The 12,681-nt window shown below is 41.8% G+C and overlaps 1 protein-coding gene across 1 annotated transcript; it reads right to left on the bottom strand.

Moving 5' to 3' along the window:
• Positions 1-570: 570 nt before the first annotated feature.
• LOC311043853 (bile salt-activated lipase-like) lies at positions 571-9,144 on the bottom strand. Its single transcript, XM_084055230.1, has 12 exons — positions 9,001-9,144; positions 6,409-6,556; positions 5,944-6,063; positions 5,488-5,685; positions 4,947-5,077; positions 4,345-4,452; positions 4,031-4,157; positions 3,260-3,446; positions 2,767-2,970; positions 1,894-2,091; positions 1,537-1,647; positions 571-1,295 (listed from the first exon to the last, which is right to left on the bottom strand). The coding sequence occupies exons 1-12, from the start codon at positions 9,058-9,060 to the stop codon at positions 1,229-1,231; spliced, it is 1,659 nt and encodes a 552-aa protein (XP_083911356.1). The 5' UTR covers positions 9,061-9,144; the 3' UTR covers positions 571-1,228.
• Positions 9,145-12,681: the final 3,537 nt, after the last annotated feature.

The following is a 12,681-nucleotide window of genomic DNA, read 5'->3' as shown; positions in this document are numbered from 1 at the left end:
ACATACAGACAGTTGACACTGACATAGCAACTTCCTGCCTGCTTTTCACACTTTTGCAACTGTGTGTGTGTGTGTGTGTGTGTGTGTGTGTGTGTGTGTGTGTGTGTGTGTGTGTGTGTGTGTGTGTGTGTGTGTGTGTGTGTGTGTGTGTGTGTGTGTGTGTGTGTGTGTGTGTGTGTGTGTGTGTGTGTGTGTGTGTGCGCGCGCGTGCGTGCATATGTGTGTGTCTCTGTGTTTGAGAGATATTGAAAACACTGTGTTCTCTTGGCCTGCGCTTTTATTTATGTATATCTATATCCACCTGTGTGTGTGTGTGTGTGTGTGTGTGTGTGTGTGTGTGTGTGTGTGTGTGTGTGTGTGTGTGTGTGTGTGTGTGTGTGTGTGTGTGTGTGTGTGTGTGTGTGTGTGTGTGTGTGTGTGTGTGTGTGTGTGTGCGTGCGTGCGTGCGTGCGTGTGTGTGTGTGCATGTGTGTACCCGTTTGGCTGTTGGAAAGGAGATGGCTTAGGGAAATGAAGCATCCAGTCACATATACATCTGTATAATGTTTAATAGACAACAATGACATTCACTATAGTGGTTCTGTTGTTCTGATGTTATTCCGATGTTATCTGTAGATGTTATCTGTAGATTATCTCAGATGTAAATCTGATTCCATGTGGTTTCTCTGTTTAGATACTGTTATGACCAGATCAGTAGAACAGGTTTCAATAGAAGACAGTAGAACAGAGTAGATCAGCCATATAGGACACAAGGAGCTAATTCATCCCTTTTTGCTGCCGTGGGGCAGCAAAAGGGGGTCCCCAGCTAAATGATTGGTAACTGAGTGAACAAATGGAACCAAATGGATCCGTAAGGGTCCATTTGGTTCCCTTTGTTCACTCTCAGAGTTATGGGCGGTCCATTGTCTAATCTATACTAAACAAGGGGTCCTTGAAATTAAAACCAGGAAAGCATCTGTCTTTTTAGATTTTTGCGTTGGCTATTCAAAAATAGCAGATATACAAGCTCACAACGCGTCACTTCCTGCAGCGCTGCAAGCTTGTGCGTCTGCTATTTTTTTTAAATCTTTAAAGTGTGAGAACTACTGATTTATAAGGCATTTGTAGTATCGACCTCAGGTCTTAAAGGGTTTTAAGAACCGCTGGTTTAAAGATACCCTAAGGCCTCTATCTGTTCTTGTTGCTGTTGTTGTTGTAGATTGTTGTTGTTGTTGTCATGTTGGTGTAGTTAGACTGAGGGCAGAGCGTTGTAGGTGGTCGTCCAATAGCGAACATACTCTGATCTCAGGTCGTTTCTGTGGAGGATTACAGATGATTACTGTATGAAAGCAAGAAATATAAATCTAATGTAGAAATAGATTAATAAAGATCTTGAAATGTGATGACAGTGAGTTTAATACACATGGAACTCATTGGTCTAAGCCGGGACTAAATGTCCTGGTAGCCAGACAGATTGTTCATTATTGACGGAGAGACATATAGCATTAACCCACTTGATGGGTTCACAAATGTCCAAATCTCCAAACAATGTGTTACCCGATGGAGGACTTCTTGGACATCTTGTTGTTGATGATGAGATGGGGCGGGTGTTTTGGGGTGAATGCAGGCCAAGGCACTGGAACCTTGCTGTTTCCTCCGTTAGGATCACTGCACAAAGTAAACACACACACACACACACACACACACACACACACACACACACACACACACACACACACACACACACACACACACACACACACACACACACACACACACACACACACACACACACTTATATTCTGACCACTCCATGCGTGCGTGCATTTGTTGTTCATGTCTATACCAGGGCTATAACAGGACTGCTGCAGTGTTGCATATTGCTCTATTGATGAATTGATAAAGGCCGTTTACCCAGTTTTGGCAAAGTTGGTCCAGTAGGCGATCATGTACTCTGACAGAGTTCTGTGTCGGGGGAAGTAGGCGAGGGGCGTGGCAAACGGTTTGCCAAACAGATACTGGAGTTCCTCTGCATGCTCCGCCCCCACCCAGCTAGGGAACCCCGGGATACGGGTCTCCATGTTAAAGAGGTAGGAGTAGGTCACGGCTCCTCTGAGGGACAAACACAACACGGCATGAAATTAACAAACTGGCCTTCTCCTACACAGTGGAACGGTACATGTATGTATACATGTATACATGTATACATGTTGAGATGATAGTATAACAAATACGTTTTCTCACAGACAGAGTCCAACAGTAGAATAATGTTAATTTGATTTGATTTGATTTTGGTAAAAGATATGTGAGCAAAATCACAATACAACTTAAAACCAGGATAACACATCAAAGCGTAATGAAACACTTATTTACAATGTGGTCCTGAGAGACAGAAAGTAGGTAGACAATGAAGAAGGGAGACAGACAGTATAGGACATAGCTGAGAGACAGTGTAGGAGAGACAGACAGTAGGACAGCTGAGACTGAGAAGAAGACCTTGTAGGAGTCTAGGGGAGACAGGCAGTAGGACAGATGAGAGAGAGACAGTGTTGGAGAGACATGCATTGGGACAGCTGAGAAGGAAACTGTGTAGGAGAGACACAGACAGTATGTCAGTAGAGATTGAGACAGTATAGGAGAGACAGACAGTTTGAGTTTAGAGACAATATTCCTGTGATCTGAGAGAAGTGATGTAACAGAAGTAAAATGGAACAGACCGGAGGAATGAACATTTGAAAAGTAATTTTGAAAACAGGAAAAGATGTTTTGGACCAATGGGCTGCTGACCTAGAATGACTGGCGTGGAGATGGAGGGCGGTCTGAGTGGGAACCAGGAAGAGGAAGTCGGTCTCGATGTCGGCCACGGTCTTCTTCACGACATCGTCCGCGGGGGCAGACCCCCAGTTGGTGGAGTAGGCGGTGTAGGCGGACTCAACGGCCGCTGCTCCCTTAGCTTTGGTCATCACTGCCAACAGACCTTTCACCTCCTCACTAGAACACAACACAGTAGAATACAACAGATTATAGTACAATACAGTACAATACATGTGTGTGTGTGTGTGTGTGTGTGTGTGGGTGTGTGTGTGTGTGTGTGTGGGTGTGTGTGTGTGTGTGTGTGTGTGTGTGTGTGTGTGTGTGTGTGTGTGTGTGTGAGTGTGTGAGTGTGTGAGTGTGTGAGTGTGTGAGTGTGTGAGTGTGTGAGTGTGTGAGTGTGTGAGTGTGTGAGTGTGTGAGTGAGTGAGTGAGTGAGTGAGTGAGTGAGTGAGTGCGTGCTGCGTACACGCTCGTCGGGATTCTTTTCCTGTTGATGGAAGGAACATCGACTCCAGCAAAGAAATGTCCATCCATGCTGTTGACTCCGGCCATGTAGTCAAACTCAGCTGCGTTCCCAAACAGAGCACTGGGATGGTCTGGGATAAAGTCACCATCTATCACTGGAACGTGTGATATCAGGTCCATTACTGGCCCTAATGGAAAGAAGAGAAATGTTGAGTGAGTTTTTCAGGCATTTAAATTATCATTTATCGACATGTAAATACTAGTTGGATGAATCAAAAACAAATTGATATTATGCTGTTTAGTCTGATGCTATGTTCTTGGTTTACCTATGATCCTAGATGACAATTTCTATGCATTTGATGTATTACCTTGTGTTTACCTTGCTTACTGTAAAACACTCTGGATGCCTAAATTGTAAAGAGAATGCTTCTGCTCTTTGTTTAGTTCTGTAAATGGTGCCACCTAGAGGAATTAGAGGACATAAAAGTGTCCTGATTGTAAAAGTTGTTGGACTCGAAACCTAATTTATAGTGTCACTTGCTACCATTAGCTGATTTTCTAGGATACAACGCGTTGCATCAGTGACACCATGACACTACAGTAAATTAGACTTAACCCCTTAAACCCTATATGCTTCCCTTGGGGTCTATGGCCTCTTTTTTCCCCTGTACATCAAATCCCTTCACTGAAAATGGCAGATCTACATGCTCACAACACAAATGTTCGCCCACAGGTTTGGAATTGCTGCTCTAAGCGGTTGACTCGATGTTACCTTTTCCCATCACAAGTTGAATCAAGTCGATCTTTCCCGCCATGACGACACCAACAGGATCCATCATCTTCATACACGTCAGCATGTCATCTTCATTTGAGGTTTTGCAGCCCAACTTCCTAGCGATCTACAGACATATGTCACATCATCACAACAACAGTTTTCCATAGTCTGACTCAACAACACACTGACATTCACGCAGTACAAATTTGAGGATTTTTACTTTACTGGAGTATTCACAATCTTCTGAACTTTTACTTCTCCACTACATCTCAGAGGCAAATATTTGTTTTTGTATGTCTGTTGGTTTGTACCTTCTTGGTGTTGGCCATTGGGTCGCTCTGCAGTGCCCACGGACATAGAGCTGTGCCACTCTGAGAGATTGCTCTACGGAATAAACCTTTACTATAGGGAGACAGCATCTGAAGACAAGACGAGATAGGGAAAAAAATGGACAGATACAGTATGTTATTCATGTGGTTAAAATGGTTTTATAGATAGATCAGATAGATGCAATTTTCAATTAACAATAACTAAATAATCATCATTGATTATTTCATTTGATTGACCGGTTATTCAGATTGACCGGGAGTCAGTGAGTACCAGTAGACATTGAATTGTAATTTCCTACTGGAAATAGCTGCCTAGATCAATTGTTCTCAAAGTGGGGTTCAGGGGTCCTTGAGAAGGTTCCAGGGGATCCCCAGCTAAAATGATTGATACTTAAGTTCCAAATGAACACTTACCAGTCTGTAACTCAGAGAGTGTACAAATGGAACCAAATCGACCCTTACGGGTCCATTTGGTTCCATTTGTACTCTCTCAGAGTTATGGGGGGCGGGGGGTTTGCGGCCTGGGGGTCCTTGAAAGTAAAACGTTTGAGAACCACTGGACTAGATAACGCAGACCTTCTGACCTGGTAGCTAACGCTGGCAGCTCCTGCTGACTGGCCAAAGATGGTGATGTTGTCAACATTTCCTCCAAAGGCTCCTATGTTCCTGTGAACCCAGGCAATGGCTGCATGCTGGTCCCAGAGACCATAGTTACCTACACACAACACATCAAATACAAAAGGGCTGATCACACCAAGCGCTATAACTATAAATAAAGAAAAATCGCTCTAACTCAAGTGGATGGCATAGCAGTGGTGAAAACTGTAGTTATAGTTATTATTGTGCTGGGTGTTAATAGCCCATAACAATTTAACAAATATTATGTACCTATTATGTACATGGCACATTAGTATCAAGTTAACTTGTACCTGGTATCCTAGTATTACATTGTACCTGGTATCCTAGTATTTAAGGTGACTCTCCACCAAAACAGGCTACTTCAGACTACAACAGACTACAACTGACGACTGGCAGTCTGTTGGCAAAATTTGCCATTTAGTTCAGCACAAACTTTCGATAGAAAATAAGTAGGTTTTTTGGGTGAACTGCTCCTTTAAGTTGTACCTGGCATCCGGGAATCTCCGGTACTGAGGAATCCCAGTGTTCCGACGCGGTAGTTCACCGTGACTACGATAACTCCGCCCCTGTCGGCCATCTCCTTGCCGTCATACAACGAATCGCCCAGAATGGCAGCGTCGTTAGACGCTCCCAGCAGGAAGGCTCCTCCAAATAGGTACACCATGACAGGAAGGCTATTGCTCACTACACAGAGAAAGACAAGAGAAGTTTAGTCACTACTCGACCGAGGCCAATTCTTGTAAGTTGTTCCTGAGTCTACTGACACACACACATCAAAAGTGTGTGTGTGTGTGTGTGTGTGTGTGTGTGTGTGTGTGTGTGTGTGTGTGTGTGTGTGTGTGTGTGTGTGTGTGTGTGTGTGTGTGTGTGTGTGTGTGTGTGTGTGTGTGTGTGTGTGTGTGTGTGTGTGTGTGTGTGCATGGGTGCGTGCGTGTGTCCTACCGCGGCGTCCCTGGGGGACAAAGATGTTGAGGTAGAGACAATCCTCATTGCCAACTGTCCCCAGCTGTAGCAGATTGACCTGGAGACACCTGTCTCTGTACTTGACGGTCTGCAGAACACCTAGAGACGGCATCACCATCGTCATCATCATCATCATCTTTATACCATCATCAACACCACTTTCTACACCACCACCACATCATCTGATCTTCATCCTCATCCTCTCCATCATAAACTTTATCATTATCACCACCACCAAACTAAACGCATGCACACACGCACACACGCACACACGCACGCACACACACACACACACACACACACACACACACACACACACACACACACACACACACACACACACACACACACACACACACACACACACACACACACACACACACACACACACACACACACACACACACAGTGAGACAGGACAGAGTTGTCGCCATGGTGACGTACCTTGCCATCCAGGGTGAGGTTTGGGTTTCTGCCATCTGCCAGGAATATCAGCAAACGGAACGCCTTTAAACATGTCAACAGAACTGAACAGGCCCATCCGCTTGTTCTCTCCTTTCACCGCTCCCCCTTCTGTGTGCACTACACCAAGCTACACACACACACACACACGCACGCATTCACGCACGCACACACACACACACACACACACACACACACACACACACACACACACACACACACACACACACACACACACACACACACACACACACACACACACACATACACACACATATACACACATACACACATACATACAGTACACACACACATACACAGTACACACATTTTCTTTTATGGCGCAAGGTTTCAACCCTATATAGGTCTACATCAGACAAATATCAGGATATTTTCCTGATGAAGACCTATAAGGTCGAAATGTTGCGCCATTAAAGAAAATACATTTTGGGAGCTTTAAACCAGTGTGCGGATGCTTTTACCCTTGCTGTACAGCACTTGGTCTAAATACGTACAGGTACAAGAACAAGATATGCACACAATCTCCTCTGTGAACTGTGTCAACTGCTATCTGTCATAGGAAGCAGTGTGGGGACTGTGTAGGTCAGCAGAAAATGTTGCCTTATCCTGCCTTCCAGCGTATTAAATAGTTGTATCTCCATTTAGACATTAAGTACGGAGCGAAGTATGAGAGCAATGCCCTTTGCATTCTGAATGTATACGTACATATGGGCCTACAGTGAAGTGACAATTTAAGGACTTTTAAGACCTTTTTAATACCTCAACAAAAAAAGTTTAAAAAAGAAAAGAAGAAAGACCATTACTATTACAGTTACGTGCTTTTATTGGGTGCAAAAAAAGGGGCCTTAGCATGCTTGACTTTGAGTATATATTTACATTTGTGCTGTTACAACAAATGCTTCAGTTCACTCTCTTCACCGCCATCAAGATGTCTGTCCCCATAAGATGCTGACTATTATGTCAGTACAACACTACTATTATGTCAGTACAACAACACTACCATTATCTCAGTGTACAGCACTACAGTATTACTATTATCTCAGTCATTTAGCAGACCATTTTAACACTACTATGATGTCAGTACAACAACACTACCATTATCTCAGTGTACAGCACTACAGTATTACTATTATCTCTAGTCATTTAGCAGACCATTTTAACCAGAGCTCTCTCCTGTTTCAAGTGCAAGATCAGAATGAACACTAGTCAATAAACGACAGGGTAAACGGCCACGTAAATAGAGTCCATACAATTATTAGTGCTACAAAATAACTAGGATTATCTGGTAAACATAAACCTTTGCGTCTGCCTAAACAACATCCAATCTAAATAACATACTTGAAATTTGTGGTGAAGCAAACAGTAGCCTATATCTGTCTATTTATGTCACATAACACGTGAACAACAAGTAGCCAACATACATCTGCAAAGTATACATTATAACTAGCATCTATTGTTTATTGTTTATTGTTTATTAAGGATCCCCATTAGTCTACACCGTAGTGGAGACTATTCTTCCTGGGGTGCAGGCAAAAGAAATCACAATACAATTCATAAAATACAATCAATGTTAGCGAACAACTGTCTGTCCGAAAATAACAAAAATAATAACAACCTAATCTAATCTAATTTCCTTTATGATTATTGCTTCCTTAAGTTTCTTTTTTAAACCAAATGTATTTCTTGTTAGAGTCAAATGTGGGGCGAGCACATCCCAGTATGCAATGGCTCTGTTCATTACTGTTTTCTTAAGTGCATTGGTTCTGGGCAGAGGTAAAGTAAATTGACCACTTAGTGCTTGTCTAGTATCATAACTCATGTCTCTCATTTGCAGGCAATAGCTGTAAAAACAAACTGAAGGGTTCCTTTGAGGAACAAACATTCTTTAAAAACAGAATAAGGCTGCATGCCAGTCATTCATCCTATCCTATCTATCAAAACAGGCAATAAGAATGTATACAAGGAAAGAGGAGTATGGGGGGGGGGGGGGGGTGAGGTAGTCTGAAAAGGTGAGTTTTCAGATTCAAGTTGTGGTGCAGTGAAGGTGTAGCATAATAGTAAATATTCTTTAACGTCCCCGTAGTGAGAGTCGTACATTGACATCTCAACAACAAAATATCTTTCATGTAACATTTTTCTCATATACACCTTCTGAAAATGGTGACATATTGCACAACCCCCAATGATGGCCAACGACCATAGAGTTAAAAATAACAACCTACATTTGCTACCTGTCAGTGTGGAGAATCTTAATGGACACAAATAGATATAAAGGCCTGCCCTGGGGAACCCTGAATCCTCTACCAGAATGTAAGAACTGGAACTCTGGATGGAGAACGTGAGTTGGGTCTGATATTATTTACTGTGTCTGTGTCTGATAAATAGACTGCTCATAGATTGTTGGGATGGACTAATGTTCTAACACTCATCATTTTCAAAGCAGTCTGCACCAGACATGCACTCTGTGAAGTTGTCATACCAGCCTGTTGTCCCATATCTTATAACATTGTATAATATTCTAAGACTGCATGGTAAAATAGTAACGGTACTTACAGTAGCAGCAGAAGAAGGTGCTAGCCACATGGCTAACACTCCTATCACTGTGATAAGCATCCTGTGTTCGTGGCTGTTCTGTCTCTTTGTGTTTGTCTCTATGTCTGTCTAACTGTTTGTGTGTCTGTCTGTCTGTCTGACTGTATGTCTGTCTTGCCCCAAGAATGGAATAATCTTTCTTCACCTTTTATATCCAGAAGGGCACCTGGTTGACTCCTCCCCCAGACAGACTGACTCCTCCTCCAGAAATTATGACTCCTCCCCCAAATAGATACTGTACACACACACGCACGCGCGCACACACACACACACACACACACACACACACACACACACACACACACACACACACACACACACACACACACACACACACACACATTTGCTGAGGGTGCTCAGTCAGTTACAGTACCAAGTAAGTATATTAAAAAAACACCAAAGAAAGTGGAAATAGCGGCACTCCCAAAATGTAATCGCAATACATATATGCATTTATTTTTATCTGCATCAGGCTGCAGCAGCCCAATGTAGAAGTATAAAAACAAATTGGTTATTGAATGATCTAGGTTTAAATTATCATCGTGTAGGCTACTTGGCTCTGATTCAGAAATGGAAGCCTGGGTCTGATCTTGGATCTGTCAGCTGAAAGAAACAAGAATCAACTTTATTGTTACATCAGTGGGTTACTAATTAACTCAGTAAAGAAGTGGGTGGGTCATTTTTGCATAAGCTCCATCATTTTGTTGTTGTCCAGAAAGGGAGAAGAAAAAGGAAGGGGGGGTGGACGGGGAGAGGGAGAGCAGGGAGAAAAGAAAAATCTAATATTAAATAAGCATATTAAAGAGAACATACGCATAGCTTAAGACCAGCAGATACAGTGTGTACATGAGGTCAAGCACAAGGTGTGGAAGTGGTAACACATTCCTGGGAGGGCAGTAGGGGCCTACTGGGCCATGGCTATGGGATTATAACCCTGATAACGGGCCCATTCAATGGAATGACAACGCGTGTATCGGGTGCATAGGGGCATTTATGTGCATGGTTAGGCATAAGGTGCAACAAAACACATAGGGCAGAAACTTTACAGGCTGGTCAACAGGGAAAGTAAAGTCCGCACAGAAGGGGGGAAAGGTTATGTCATTGGATCAAGAAGCAGCTGTGGTATTCCCACCGGAACAGCTTGCTATTCCTCATGAAGTTGGCACATTGGTCAGCATATCACAGAAAACACTGTCAAAAAGGTTAAGCGGCACTGTCTGTCCAGTACACAGTCTGTTTATTCCCTGGACTCTCTCTGTCTGAAGCATAGACTGTTATAAAAGGACTGTCTTTATGAGGTGCATGTCACTTTAGCAGACAGACAGATGGACAGCCTCATTTTGTTCCATTCAGAAGTGCTTCTGAAAGCCTGTCAAATCTGAAGTTCTAAAATCCTCTGAGCTTTCATGGTTTCTCAGAACTGTAGATATGTACAGTAAGAGCTGCTCGGAGTGATGGAGGCTGTTTGAAGGTCATAAGCTATATGGGTAGAAGTCAAAAAGAGATCCAGGCAGGTTTTCAACTTTTGCATAAAAAATGGGTGATCCAAGTACATTCTGAATACGAGACTTCCCCTTGTAACAGAGTATGTCTACGTTGCAGTACTTAAGTAAAACATGTGAGTACTTCCTCCATCACTGTCCATGTGTGAATTTGAACTCACAATCTCTCACAATCCAGCCAGATCAGACCGAGCAGCAGTCAGAGCAGACCCAATCAATACCCACTTACATTGTCAGTCTAAAACACATGATGATCTACAATGATTGTACTGCTAGCACTTTTTTAATTGTATTAATCATAAGGTAATGGATGACCCATGCAGATCCTGGTCTCTGTAGAATTACCAGCTTCTACTCCGTCTCCACCCAACATCACTGCGAATAAAACCTTGCAACAACACAGTGTTACGTCAAATGTTTGTGTTTGTTCTATGATCTATATCTAAACCAGCTGAAACTCAGTCCAGCTAGGTTGCACAAAACCACACCAATGTAAACAATAGCTCATTCATATAGCAGAGCCCCAAGGCCATTATGAGAACACCTCTCATGTCCCCATAATTCACAACACTGTAGAAGCACTTAGGAGGCCACCACGAGGCTGCTATCTCTTTTTTATCAAAATGTCCCCATGAGTACGGAAAATGAAGCATAGCGTTACTGTAGTCCATGCAGGACACGGAAGTCTTGCACGCCTCAGCTATGATAGGCTTTCAGTCAGCTGATGTAAACATCAGCCTATAGCCTCCAATTCCCCATTCACAGCTCTGCTAGTCATTACGTCACACATTCATAAACTCCTTGTTCCTTATGGGTCCAGCACCTGGCTTCAAAAGGTTTGGGGATGTGTGCAACTTTGTTTGATCTTGTGTGTGAACACACCTGCTGTTACACTGTGTGTTATGGAAAAAGTACTAAATGTCTTTACTTAAGTATAAGTAACAATACTTAAGTAACAATAACAATAATGCCATGTCGAAATATATATATATATATATATATATATATATATATATATATATATATATATATATATATATATATATATATATATATATATATATATATATATATATATATATTTTTTTTTTTTTTTTTTTTTTTTTTTTTTTTTATATATATACAGTATATATATATATATATATATATATATATATATATATATATATATATATATATATATATATATATATATATATATATATAATGACAGTAATAACAGGTTGTTATTACTATCATGACATTTTCTGACTTAACAACCTGAACCTGTGTTACTTTGAGAAAATGTCATGATAGTAATAACAACCTGTTATTACTGTCACTATATAGGCATATATAGGCAACCTCAAAGTAACACCAGCCACGTCCTGTAGTGGAGACAGAGACACATAATTCGATAGGTTAGTAATTCCCTTGTGACAGCCGTTCACAGCCACCAAATTCGAAAGAACACCAATATCGGTGCAACACCAACATATGCAGTCACGAGTGTTTTAAATAAGAACCAGTGAAGCCTGCTGAGCTCTTTACTTCTACCAGTCACTGGTAGACCACTGGTAACCAGTGGTCTACAGTTCTAAAAGAGCACAAACAACAACAACAACAACATACATGTAACATGTTGTCACGTGAATTTGTGTTGACATGAAAGTGAACAACGTAGTGGTGTAAAGTAACTAAGTACATTTACTCAAGTACTGTACTTAAGAACAGTTCTGAGTTTTTTTTTTTACTTTACTGGCGTATTTCCAATCTTCAGTACTTTTACTTCTACTCCACTACATCTCAGAGGCAATTACTCTTACTCCACTACAATTATTTGAAATCTTTAGTTACTAGTTAGCCTACTTTGTGGAATTTTGATCATTACAAAACTGTTCCTCGCCCCTCCCGTTTGTATGCGAGAGCTGGCGAAAACTTCTGGGAACTCAATTATTACAAGACATACTCTAACCAGTAACCACTTCTGCTCTATATACATTTTCCATTTGAAAATAGACGATCTACAAGCTCACAATGCACATTGTGAGCTTGTAGATCTGCTATTTTGTATACATTTTGTACATTTGAAAACTTGTGAAATGGGACATTCTGCATAATGAGTCATCTCTACTTTTGGTACTTTAAGTACATTTTGATA

Source organism: Gymnoscopelus microlampas (genome assembly GCF_963454915.1).
Source record: "Gymnoscopelus microlampas genome assembly, chromosome: 4".
NCBI lineage: Eukaryota > Metazoa > Chordata > Actinopteri > Myctophiformes > Myctophidae > Gymnoscopelus > Gymnoscopelus microlampas.
The sequence above is the reverse complement of the archived record's forward strand: the minus strand, read 5'-3'. Positions and strand labels throughout refer to the sequence as shown.

Excerpts from the sequence above, each read along its gene's own strand:
- LOC311043853 (XM_084055230.1), bottom strand. The coding sequence starts at position 9,060 with ATGCTTATCACAGTGATAGGAGTGTTAGCCATGTGGCTAGCACCTTCT. Across the intron at positions 3,447-4,030 it reads TCAACTTGTGATGGGAAAAG|GGCCAGTAATGGACCTGATA; the intron begins GTAACATCGAGT and ends TCTTTCCATTAG. Across the intron at positions 2,092-2,766 it reads CTCCACGCCAGTCATTCTAG|AGGAGCCGTGACCTACTCCT; the intron begins GTCAGCAGCCCA and ends TTTGTCCCTCAG.